Genomic DNA, 12,539 nt, shown 5'->3' with positions numbered 1-12,539 from the left:
TGAAGGAAACTCTATCCTCGAGGAAGTCGCTGCCCCAAATTCCCTCAGTGCTCGGCATGGTGCCGACGTTTAAGCTGGGGACTGCTCTATCTATACAGTCTTAATTTCCAGCACTGAGACAGTCAACATCGGAGTTGACCTCAATATTTAAAAAGCCAGAGTCGACATGGAAGCACAAGTCTTCTCATTGAGAAAAGGGAAAGTGCAAGGCAGAGAGGGATAGTTCAGATGCTCCATGGACGAAGAAGCACAAGGACAAGTCTGTGAGGTCGTCCTGTCCTCACTCGAAGTTGAGTGAGACGACTCCCTCCCTTACAGGGCTGTGACGCAGCTCTCCGCCTTTGGCATAGAGGGGTTGAAATCAAACAGCTCCCTCTCCAACTTCAACTACTGCTGCTTCAGGGCTTTTGACATTGAGCCATATCTCTATCTCCGGCTCCAACCCCTCAACAGTCACCATCGACACTTCGATGCCCATTGTTGGAGGTAAGATTCGGCGTTGATCCAGCATGCAACATCTCTGCTGGTGTTCAGTGTCGACTTCGATGTCGATGCAGTGATGTCTTTGGACCCAAAGTCAACACAGCATATTTTAGCCCTGGGAGTCTGGTGACAGCACTCTGTCAGTGGGCATTTTTGGAGGCTTTCTTAGTCAGGGGCTGGATTTGCAAGATGACGACGTTGTGGATGTAACCCCACCAGTTCCAAAAAGACCATCCTTTTTGCCAGTACTCAGGCTTTATAACACCTGTACAGGGTTTACAGCTGGCTTGAGGATGGGATATTGCATCCTCGGATCCTTCGCCTGTTCCCCTAGAGGACTATAAGGCATTCAAAGCATGGAAAGCAAGACTGCAGGAGGCTCCATGGTGCAGATGGCTATTCAAGTCTCTCCCCCTCTAGTGATCATACAGGATATGGCTGTACAAACAGTTGTACAGCAAGTCGTAATGCTTCAATGGGCTGTTCCACTGTTTGTGCATCAAGATGCAGTTGTGCATGCCTACTTTCACCTGTCACTGCTTCTATTAAGGCTGTTACCTCTGCAACTCAATCTCTAGCTACTATCCCCGCTCCAGTTCAGGCTGTTCATTCTATGTATATGCAAACTATAGTTCAGCCAAAATCTATGTCTACACAGACTCAGGTATTACTGACCTCTAATATCACTCAAACACTCACCTTGGACAAGACTTTGCAATCTTCCAAGTCTAAGACTTCATCCGGCTCTTCGACAAACTTAGACAAACAGCACTGGCTGGCGAAAGCGAGTGCTTCAGTTACAGCATGTAATGCTACTAAGATAGTCGGCTCCAAACTAGGAGTGAGGTCTGAAGAACCTATCTCCTCTGATGATGAATTTGAGTTCTGAATCTACCAGAAAGAATTCTGACCCTGGCCAGGATGTACTTGCCACTCATTCCATATCACCCAATGAGGAGATGCGCTCCTACCACCAGCAAGTGGCAGAGATGGCTTCTGTACTGGGTCTCAATCTTAAGCAGAAAATGACAGTCTATAATTTTATGAAGAAAACTTTAACAACTCAACCTGTATATCTTCCCATTGTCCCAGTGATAACTGAGACTGCTAAGTCAGCATGGGAGGGTCTTGTGACATCAACACCCACCTCTAAAAAATTGGAAACGCTCTGTAGGGTGCAGGGAGAAGATAACAGATATCTATTGAAACGCCCTATACCGAATTATATCATTATCGACGGTGCTTCTTCTTCAAAAAGCAACAGATAGTATACTTCCCCGGGCAATAAACAGGGCCGCAAGTTGGATGTTTTGGGGTGCTGCACTTATGCCGCAGCATGTTTGTCAATAAAGATTGCTAATTATATGGCTTGTCTATCCTAATATACACAAACCTTGTAGGACAATCTTTTTGAGAAATGTGCGGCTCCAGCAGACTTCCAAAAGAAATTTGAGGAAACATTTACTGAGACAACTACAGCAACAAGACAACAGCTGAGTAACACCAAGCATCTGGCAGAATCAGCATCTCACATCTGCAGTAGCATTATACTGGTATGCTTGGTTACGCTCCACCAGTCCAACAGGATATGAGAGACAGGGTGGAGGCTTTACCCTTTGGTGGAAAAGGTCTGTTCTGTGATGAAACAGACTCCACCACTATGGAAAAATGGAAAAAATATAAATATACAGCTAAAATGTTTAGAGGTGTGCATGGAACTGCACCTCCGCGACCCCGCACTAGGGAGGGGGGCTCTTTAAGGGCAGGGGAGGGTGTACTTACCCCTCCCGCCGCTCCCCCCCCCCCGCCGGCACGCCTGTATTCTAAAGCATTTGTAAACTTCTCCCATTCCTCGTCAAAAAGCTTCAGAAAGCCTGACTGTGCACATGTGCGAACATCAGACATGTGTGCACACGACGTGCACGCATAACATGCAAACACGCAATCAGGCTTTCTGAAGCCTTCTGGTGAGGAATGGGAGAAGGGGCGTCAGGGAGGTACCCTGCCGCCCCAAATGCTTTACAAAGCAGGCATGCTGGCGGGGGGAAAGTGGTGGGAGGGGTAAGTACACCCTCCCCCACCCTTAAAGGTACACACACACACACACACTCGGCACCAAACTGGCTCCATGTCCCCTTTAGAATGGCCTCCAGACCGGTCTGTGTACATCCCTAAAAACTTTCACATCCACAACGCAGCAGTACTCCAATACTAAGATACTAGGTTCCATCCTTACAACCATAGACAGAGCAACTATTGCCAGTCAGATTGGAAGGACTACCACGGTCTCCTCCAATGCTACAATAAGAAGCCTTACAACACCAAGAATAAAGGCAATCAAGCTGCACACAGCAAGGCTATGCAATCAACTAAGCAACACCTTTGGTTGGAATGCCAGCCCAACTGCACAGTCGGAAACGTCACCCTTTCTACTGATACCTCCACCGTTCAGAACCAGGACCACCATCTCCCTGGACAGAGCCAGCTACACCATCAGACTGGCGAGTCATGCCTAAGCATGGCGCCGCATAACATCAGATTAGGATAATGCAAACAGGATAATGCAAACAGGATAGGCGATAGAATTCAATTCCCTTCCAGTTTATATGATGGTGACGTTCACCCCTGCCTAAGAGACTCTGATGGAGGAAGTTGTTTTGTGGATGGAGAAAGGAGCAATATCTCCAGTGTAGTGGGTATACAGACACGGGGGATTTTACTCCCGTTACTTTCAGAGCTCAAAGTGGGACGGGAGAAACTGTCCCATAATGGGCTTGCAGTGGCTCAACCTGTATGTCGAGGCAAGAAAATTTTGAATGATCACATTGCAAGCGATCCTTCCCCTCCTGCATGGGGAGGAGTGGATTGTGACATTAGACCTACTTCCACATCAGCCTACAGGAAACTCACAGGAAGTTCTTCTGCTTCACAGTGGGACAAAAGATTTATCAGTACAATGTCCTACCACCTTTTGGAGAGTCACAAAACCCACCCATCCAACCCCACTTCAGAAAGCAAGCATTGGGAAAGCTAAATTAAATAGAAAGAATACTGCAATAGTATGCTATTGACAGCCATCAGAAAATGAGGGAAATGGCACCCAGCCACCAAATGTAACAGGCGCGGAGCACGCATACTTGGCGGGGGAGGGGCTAAATAATCTGTCCCAACGTTGTTCTGCGCATGCGCAGAACCCACTTTTGTGACTGTCAGTGGATCACTGCCAGATCATCTGTTACAGATAAGCAACCTGTTTTTACTCTCTCTCTCTCTCTCTCTCTCTCTCTCTCTCTCTCTCTCTCTCTCTCTCTCTCTCTCTCTCTCTCCCCCTTCCCCTGCTTCCACCTCCCATAGTTTCTACGAGCCGCTAGGCTGGTCAAGCCTCTGCCTTTCCCGGACCCCTCTTTCTCCCTCTCTCTCAGAAAGAGAGAAGACTAGACTACTAGAAATACTGCTTATATTACTATATTTATTAATAGCCAATTAAATCCCAAGTATATACTGTCAATCAACAATTGTTTTGTTTTATTATACCTCAAGAGTCAATGAGTGATGGTATACAAGTGTAATAAAATGTAAAAATGAGATTTCTCTAAAGACACATTTTTCACCCAAGCTTTTAAACTAGACTTGTGTTTTAAATTGTTCTAAGGTATTCATTTCTGTTTTAATTTGTTTATGTTGTTTGTAAATTGCCCAGAGACAGAAGTTTGGGGTGGTGTGTGTATGTATAAATAGATAAATTTAATATGAAGTTTTTGTTTTTAATCATTACGTATGTTGGAATTAATTCTACAATGTTAATTCTTGTTTAACTTGGTACAGGTGCAGTATCCTATTGAAAACAGTTAAATGCCATGGGGTGTGTTTGTGCTTAATTTTACAGAGTTAGAAAGTGTTCAGTCCTTCCATGTGGGGCTAAGAGTTTGACTGAAGAGTTGTGCAAGAGGAGAAGACTGCCATTTTCTGTTAGCTTGAGACATGCCTTTGTTCCATTTCCAGGTAATACCTTGCTTTGTTGCCCTAGTACTTAAGCAGGTAAAGTAAAGTGTGCTGTTGAGTCGATTTCAACTCCTGGCACCCACAGAGCCATGTGGTTTTCTTTGGTAGAATACAGGAGGGGTTTACCATGGCCTCCTCCCGTGCAGTATGAGATGATGCCTTTCAGCTTCTTCCTATATTGCTGCTGCCTGATATAGGTGTTTCCCATAGTCTGGGAAACATACCAGTGAGGATTCAAACCAGCAACCTTCTGCTTGTTAGTCAAGCATTTCCCTGCTTCACCACTTAAGGTGGCAGCAATAATTAATGGAAATCGTAGTTGGAAGGATGCAAGATATGTAATCTTGGACAATATGCTTGGAAAACAAAAACAATCTGACATAAAGAACACAGTTTCAAAAATATTACACAAAATATCATTTTAAAAAATAAATAAAAATAGAGCTGGTCAAAAAGTGTCCCTAACGGCTATTATACCAATATGTGCAGAATTAAATGTTGGATTCAGAATATTGTACTGTGCTTCAAGTGTATATCTTCCTTTTTAAAAGCTGCACAGTATAATGAACACCCCTCCTACTTTTATAGGGCTGTGAGTGCCAACCCTAAAGTTAAGGTGTGAACCTTTTAAAATGTTCTATCATCGTACAGTCTGAAAAAATTATTTCATTAACCAAAAACCTTTTGGCTTTACATGGTGTGTGAAGGGCTTTCCATGTTCACTCAAGCTCCAAAATGACAGGAAGTTGTGGCTGCTACTGGCCACGCCCTTAAACAGGCACATTATTCAAGCAATATGAATATGGTGTGGTATCTTGCGTTGTGGCAAGTTGAATCTTTGAAATTGATTGGCTGTCACTGGCTGCAGAGGTAATAGGGTGGCTTCCTGGCTGTTTGCAGTTTTCTCTCCACAGCTCCTTCATGGATGAAGGAAGACTTCAGATGCTTCCACTTCAACTGTCAGTGGAGCACCGGAAGCCTCCCAAAAATGGAGGTAGCCGCCTTGAGATTTTCTTAATGAAAAGCAGGGTATAATTTTAACAATAAATAAAATAAAAATAAATAAAACCCCTCATCTGCCTTGCATAAGGTCCCAGGTTCGATCCCTGGCATCTCCAAGTAGGGCTGGAAAACATCCCTACCTGAAATCCTGGAGAGCCACTGCCAGTCAGCATAGACAATAATGAGCTATATAAATAACTAGTGGATCAAGGTTAAGTTGTAAGCAAGGACAATGTTCAAGACTGTAGAATGCTCCTTACGTGGTCACTGTCTATGAATGGTTGTACACAGATTATGTGGATGAACAATAATTACAATGAAAATGCTTGTGCTCACTTCGGCAGCACATATACTAAAATTGGAACGATACAGAGAAATGCTTGTTTTATTTTCTGATTCTGTTTTCCTTGGTTTTAGGTGGCTTGATCTTGGCTGCAGATTACTCCCAGCTCGAGCTGAGGATCCTTGCTCATTTGTGCCGTGATGATCGGCTTCTACAGGTCTTAAATGATGGTGGTGATGTCTTCAAAACCATTGCAGCTGAGTGGAAAATGATTGATCCGGAAGTGGTTGGGGATGATTTAAGGCAACAAGCCAAGCAGGTAGTCTTGCCCATATCTAGCCTTCCCAGAGCATTTAATATAACTTGACTAACATGGTTTTTTAAATGTAAATTGCTATGTGAGTGGGTGATTCTTTACCACCTGCAGAAAATAAAATATTTGCAATATATCTCTCTGGCTCAAAATAACTTGAGTCTGTTCAGATGATGCTTCTGTCTCTAAAAAACAAAACAAAAAACCAACCACCAGTCCAAGGCAATATCCAGGATGATGACAATCCAGTAGTGCTTTGTGCCCATTGTTTTATTAGCCATTTAAAAGAGAAAAATGCTTACCCAATATGAAGTACAAAGCTACCTAAACTTATTATCTTTACTTTCCAATCAGGCCTCACTTTTAAGTGGAAAATTTATTGTTTTCTGATAATTTAAATGCAACAATAAAAGTGAATTAGGCCTACTAAAAATGCTTTGTAGCTTTCACAATTTACTTAAATCTGAGACCAGATTAGGATGCTAATACAAGCACATTAGAACTTTAAATAGGGGTGTTCATGAATCAAAATCTATGATTCAATTCGGGGTCAAATCAGAGACTCCCCAGAATTGATTTGTTGAAAGCAGCTAGCTTGGCCAGCTGCCTCAACGAATCAGCCCCAAATCACCCAATTGATTGGGGTGATTTGTGCACCTTTTTGAGGGCCATTTTGCTGGGAAAATGGGCCTCAAAATGGCACTTCTTCCCAGGGAGATCTGGTCTGCCAGTTGAGATCGGTGGGTGGACCAAGCCCAGCAAAATGGGCCTCCAAAATGGCATTCAAATTGATTTGGGTTGAATGAGGGTTTGATTCTCCTTGACCCCGAATCAGGCCCTCTGTTTCAAAGTGTAAAAGGAGAGCTGGTCTTGTGGTAGCAAACATGAATTGTCCCCTTAGCTAAGCAGGGTCCGCCCTGGCTGCATTTGAATGGGAGACCACATGTGAGCACTGTAAGATATTCCCTTCAGGGGATGAAGCTGCTCTGGGAAGAGCAGAAGGTTTCAAGTTCTCTCCCCGGCTTCTCCAAGATAGGGCTGAAGGAGACTCCTGTCTGCAACCTTGTAGAAGCTGCTGCCAGCCTGTGTAGACAATACTGAGCTTGATAGACCAATGGTCTGACTCAGTATATGGCAGCTTCCTGTGTTCCTAAGTGTAATTTGACCCCAATTCAATTTGGGGTCGAATTTTCAAACCTCACTCCCCCAGTTTGACCCAAATTGATTCGATGTCAAATTGAATTGCACAACACTAGCTTTAAGGAAAATGTGCTATCTATTTAGAAGGAGCAGTATCCCACTATGTATTCCAGCTCTGTTTCCCAAAGTGCTCAGCCAGATGCTTCCAGAAAGCTCCAAGGAAGTGCAGCATGGAAATCTCAGAAAACCTTTCCACCCTGTGCCAACAAACTTGTGTTTTGGTGTAGACTGAACATGGAGGCTCTTCAAGAGAGTCAAACTGCCTGTGAATATGGAGGGTTCATTTCTGAAGTATGGTCAAGTGAAACTTCCATATTCACAGGCAGTCTCTTGATGTCGGGTGGGAATGGTTTGGGGGGTTTTCTTCTCTGGAATTCCCTCTCATGGAGTCTTTGGTCCTAATCATATGAATGTTTATTCAAATGTAAGCCCCAGATAAATAAATGGGTTTAGCCCACTCAGTATGTTCTTCTGAGCTTTGCTGAGGAACTGGGATGAAGAGAAAAAGATACTCCACATTCAAACAGTAGTTATTTGAAAACCATTGGATGGATATTTTTCAAACCAGCCAAAGGAACTAGTCCAATGAATATTTGGGAAATATTTAAGAGACATTAAAAATGTAAAAATAAATGCCATTATCTGTGATGACAAAAGGTCACTGATATGGATGTGCATGAAACTGTTCAGCAGTTTCTCGATGCAGCCTGCTGAATAGTTTCGGCGAGGCAGGGAGCGGGACCTTTAAGAACGAGGAAAGCAGGTCTTTGCCTGCTCCTCCGCTGCCCTACTGCATTTCCTGTTGCAATGCAGCATCGCTCAGAAGTCCATGTGTGGCTGCTGCGTGGGATGTACATGCATGTGCGGCGGCCATCCATATGTGTCTCACCGCCGTGCAGGTGCAGTGCAGCAGCTGCACATGGACTTCTGAGCAGCATGGCACCGCAGTAGAGGAACAGGTAACGATCTGCTTTGTGCACATCCCTAGTTGCCAATACTTTTTAGGAGTTAAAATTTTAAATTGCTGTATCTCAGCCATTTTTTAATGGATCTGAAATTCTGGAGGGGTAGTGTCTCTTGTCATCTAGTTGATATGTGCACAATTTCAGGGCAATTGGATGGATAGTATTGATTTTATGAGTAATAGAATGTTCAGGGCTTATAATAGCAATAGCAATAGCACTTACATTTATATACCGCTTTATAGCCGGAGCTCTCGAAGCGGTTTACAATGATTTAGCATATTGCCCCCAACATTCTGGGTACTCATTTTACCGCCCTCGGAAGGATGGAAGGCTGAGTCAACCTTGAGCCCCTGGTCAGGATCGAACTTGTAACCTTCTGGTTACAGGGCGGCAGTTTTACCACTGTGCCACCAGGGGCTCTTTATAATGGCAGAATGTTGAAGCAATTCCTCATCTTTATAAGTATACTGGCACTACTGTGTCACCCATTATAATTTTAACATCTTTCCCACAATGTTATTCAGGCAATATATGGGAAAACCTAATGGCGCAGTGGGGAAATGACTTGACTAGCAACCCAGAGGTTGCTGGTTTGAATCCCCGCTGGTATGTTTCCCAGACTATGGGAAACTCCTATATTGGGCAGCAGCAATATAGAAAGATGCTGAAAGGCATCATCTCAGACTGCACAGGAGATGGCAATGGTAAACCCCTCCAGTATTCTACCAAAGACAACCACAGGGCTCTCTGGTCACCAGGAGTCGACACTGACTTGACTGCAAAACTTTATCTTCTAATCACAACCACTGGTGGTCCAAATCAAATGGACTGTTTCCTGTACTTCAAAACCTGACAACTCCTCTTGCTATTTGGGCAGCAATTTTTTTAATTCAGACTCGGGAATTATTTTGGATTCATTTGTTCATAGTATCCAAGTGTGGTGGAGGCAAAAGGTGCTATCAGTTGAAAGAGAACTTGAGTTATGCTTCCAAGCTGCAGATTGAGTCCAGAATATCTTTTATAAATTGATATCTCTCTAAGGCAAGTACCCTTTTTGGCAGGTTCTATTGAGCCTTTTTGCCGGAGAACACAGTACCCTCCTCCAGGTATGCAAGCTTGCTGAACTCCCATATGTGGTACTGGACAGAGATGGAAAAAGGACAGGTTGCTTATTGGTAACTGATTTTTTTAAAGTAGTCATCTTTACAGTCAGACAACCATCCATCTCCACTGCCTGTGTCCTCTGACTCCTACATGTAGCCACGTGGCAGCTGAAAACAAAATGAGGGGGAACATGTTTGCCCTGCTTCTTTGAGGCATGTGCAGTTGCAGGACCACCCCCACCACATCCCAAATTCCCTGGCATGCAAACTTCCAAAGGTAGTCCTGTGCAGGCACTGCTCTCATACGTAGGACTGCAGAGATGACCACTCAGAGAACATAAGAACATCCCTGCTTATTTATAAACATCAGTTATAAATATGCATCCTATCTTTCTCATGCTGGAAACTTATTGACTGTAGTATTTGCATGAATTGTTTTCATTGTTTCTGTAGATTTGCTATGGAATAATCTATGGAATAGGAGCTAGATCCTTAGGAGACCAAATGGATGTTGAGGAATCAGAAGCTTCCTGTTACATTGAATCCTTCAAATCAAGATACACAGGTAAAGATTGCCAGTACCTGATAGGGGCCTGACTTCTCTGGAGATAAATTATTGGTTTGTTTAATTGTGCTTGAAAGTTCTCTGTCAAACTTCCACTCACACTAACTCTTGAAAATTTGGAATAAATAGGGCTCCAAGTCCATTTTTGTCTGTTTCTTAAAATTGAATCCTGCAAATATACTAAGCTCTTTTGACTTGTGAGAGTCTCTAGGCTTCAGAATTAGATAGTAGAAGAGATAAAAACTATTTCATGTCATTGAGGATGAAAGATGGTCCTGTGGTAGCAAACATGAATCGTCCCCTTTGCTAAGGAGGGTCCACCCAGGTTTGCATTTGAATGGGAGACATGTGAGCACTGTAAGATAGTCTCCTCAGGGGTTGGGGCCGCTCTGGGAAGAGCATCTGCATGTTTGCATGCAGATGGTTAAAGTTCCCTCCCTGGCATCTCCAAGAGAGGGCTGAGAGAGACTCCTGCCTGCAACTTTGGAGAAGCTGCTGTCAGTCTATGTAGAAAATACTAAGCTAGATGGACCAATGGTCTGACTCTGTATAAGGCAGCTTCCTGTGTTCCAGGAAGACAGACCAGGAGTTATTAAGACCCTACCCTGACCCGGTACCTGCAAATTTGACATTTCATTAGCATTTGGTAGGGTGTCACTGTGATTATTAGTTGAGGCAACAATCAAAACTGAGAATTTGAAATAAAGGGATACTTTCAGATAGATATTATAGGTTTTTAAAACTATAGAAGAGAGATTATCCCTGATATCACTCCCTGTATGTAGGCATCCCAACAGAAAAAAACTTTGAGTCTCTGAATTTGAGGGGAAGGGGGAGGAAAGAGAGAGACCCACTACAATACAATTTGTCACTAGTACATAACACCAAGCAGATTAATATAAAATTTGAAATACAGAAGGAAAGTATTGGAAATGTCATATAAGGATGGAGATATATATTGGGGTGATTCACCTGATTATCCCAGGCAGGCTGGGAGGGCGCGGGGGAAAAGCTGCATTTAATCTATCTCCTCCCCTGCCCCCCCCCCGATGACCAAATCGTCCATCCTCAGCACGTGCCTCCCATGCGCCCACATGTGCAGCCCTGCTCCATGCAGTTCTGTGAAGCATAGAGCAGGGCGGAGGTATTCAGGGCTGGAACCTGTTTCGGCCTCCAGGCATGGAATGAATCCCTCAATGCAACGCATGACATGCACACTGCATTGGGAATTCCCCCATCAGACCGGCACTCTATGCACCCGTCTCTATCACACGATACCCAGTAGCCGGGTTAAGGGTACGAGAACACACTCAACCTCTGCTAGAAGCTGGGTTTGTTAAGGGGGTTAAGCAGGTGGGGAGTGGAGGGATCTGCGAGGATCCCGCCGCTTCTCACGACCAGCCTAATCCTGCTTGGGGCAGCCCAGACATAGTTAGGCTGGTCGTGAGAACAGCCTCATTATGTATGGTGGCATTCTTACATGATCCAGTTTCTGAATGCAGCTGAAAAAAATGTAACATACAATCTACTTGTTCTGTTAAAGTACTTAGGGAATACAGTAAGCCAGACAGAGTGATGTTTGTTTTCCATTTTTAATAGCAACAGAAACTGCTGACCCAAAGATTTAGGAGTAGGGAATTAAACGATTAAAAATTTGAGTATGGTTATGGTTCATCAGCATTTTTTTACTCTCGAATTCAGACTTGTAACTCAAAAAAGTTACCAGTTTAGATATTTTTCATGCAGAATAATATTCAACTTTCTCGTGTATATTATTCAGAAGTAATAACGGGGATGTCTCCCAAATCCCATATAGTATTTTTTGTAGTTTTACTCCATTAAGTAGTTTTGTAGCCCCCCCACCCACCCACCCCCGCCCCCAATACATAAAATAGTTTGTTTTAAAAACCTGATTAAAATTCACATTTCCTGGCAGGGCAAGAATGCTCTCCCATTGGTTGAAGTGATGATGTCAACTGTGATTTGTTTTGCACCGAATCCTTAAAATAACTGTGAAAGGATTTGTGAAAGGAAATCCTGGGAACCTGCCATTTGTAGATTCCTTGTGGTAGCATGTTTCTGGGCTGGCAATGAAGATTGCGTTGGAGTGGAGATGAGGGAGTAAAAACCACAAGGTTAATATTAGAGCTGGTTCTATAACTCAAAAATCCCCTCTCATACGATATGCCAGTATAGGTAGATATTTTTATTTGATGTTCCCCCTTTTAAAAAGGTGGGGGGAGTGGGGGGAAAAGGAGGGGCAGCCAACATTGCCTGGTCAGTGTCTGCTGCTCCTTTTGTCTTTAGCCCTGGAAACAGCTGAGAAGGGTTTCTGTCAGGGCTGCTGTAATCTGGACTCTATCTGCCCCTCTCGGAAGGAGAAATGTCTTGATAATAAAGGGCAAGCGTTACACTTGAACAGTTTAACTCACGTCTCTGAGGCAGATTGAGCCTGTTCCCCTATCATATAGGCCTTGGCTCCTTTGCTATGGCTGCTGTACTTTGTGCAGCTGAAGTGCAGGCAGAATATCAACAGGTGGTGCTTTCACCCTCATGTGCTCGGTAAAGTCGCACCTGTGGAATGCCTACTTGTCATACAACTGTTAAGCAATCTGGGTTCTCT

At 43.8% G+C, this 12,539-nt stretch overlaps 1 protein-coding gene across 10 annotated transcripts in view; it reads left to right on the top strand.

Annotated features, from left to right (window-relative positions):
- Positions 1-12,539, top strand: part of POLQ (DNA polymerase theta) — an 86,833-nt gene that overhangs the window by 64,061 nt on the left and 10,233 nt on the right. For 9 of the 10 annotated variants that reach the window (XR_008317679.1, XR_008317677.1, XR_008317678.1 and 6 more), the window contains 3 exons: positions 4,370-4,485; positions 5,905-6,089; positions 9,805-9,916. Coding sequence is in view for 6 of the 10 variants with exons in the window: in XM_053302758.1 (XP_053158733.1) it covers positions 4,370-4,485; positions 5,905-6,089; positions 9,805-9,916 (413 nt within the window). In the remaining 4 variants the exon portion in view is untranslated. Of the gene's footprint in view, positions 1-4,369; positions 4,486-5,904; positions 6,090-9,804; positions 9,917-12,539 lie in introns of those variants that run through there. The other variant, XR_008317680.1, reaches the window with a different exon arrangement.

Source organism: Hemicordylus capensis, chromosome 2 (genome assembly GCF_027244095.1).
Source record: "Hemicordylus capensis ecotype Gifberg chromosome 2, rHemCap1.1.pri, whole genome shotgun sequence".
Lineage (NCBI taxonomy): Eukaryota > Metazoa > Chordata > Lepidosauria > Squamata > Cordylidae > Hemicordylus > Hemicordylus capensis.
Note: the sequence above shows the minus strand (reverse complement) of the source record. Positions and strands in the feature narration are given on the sequence as shown.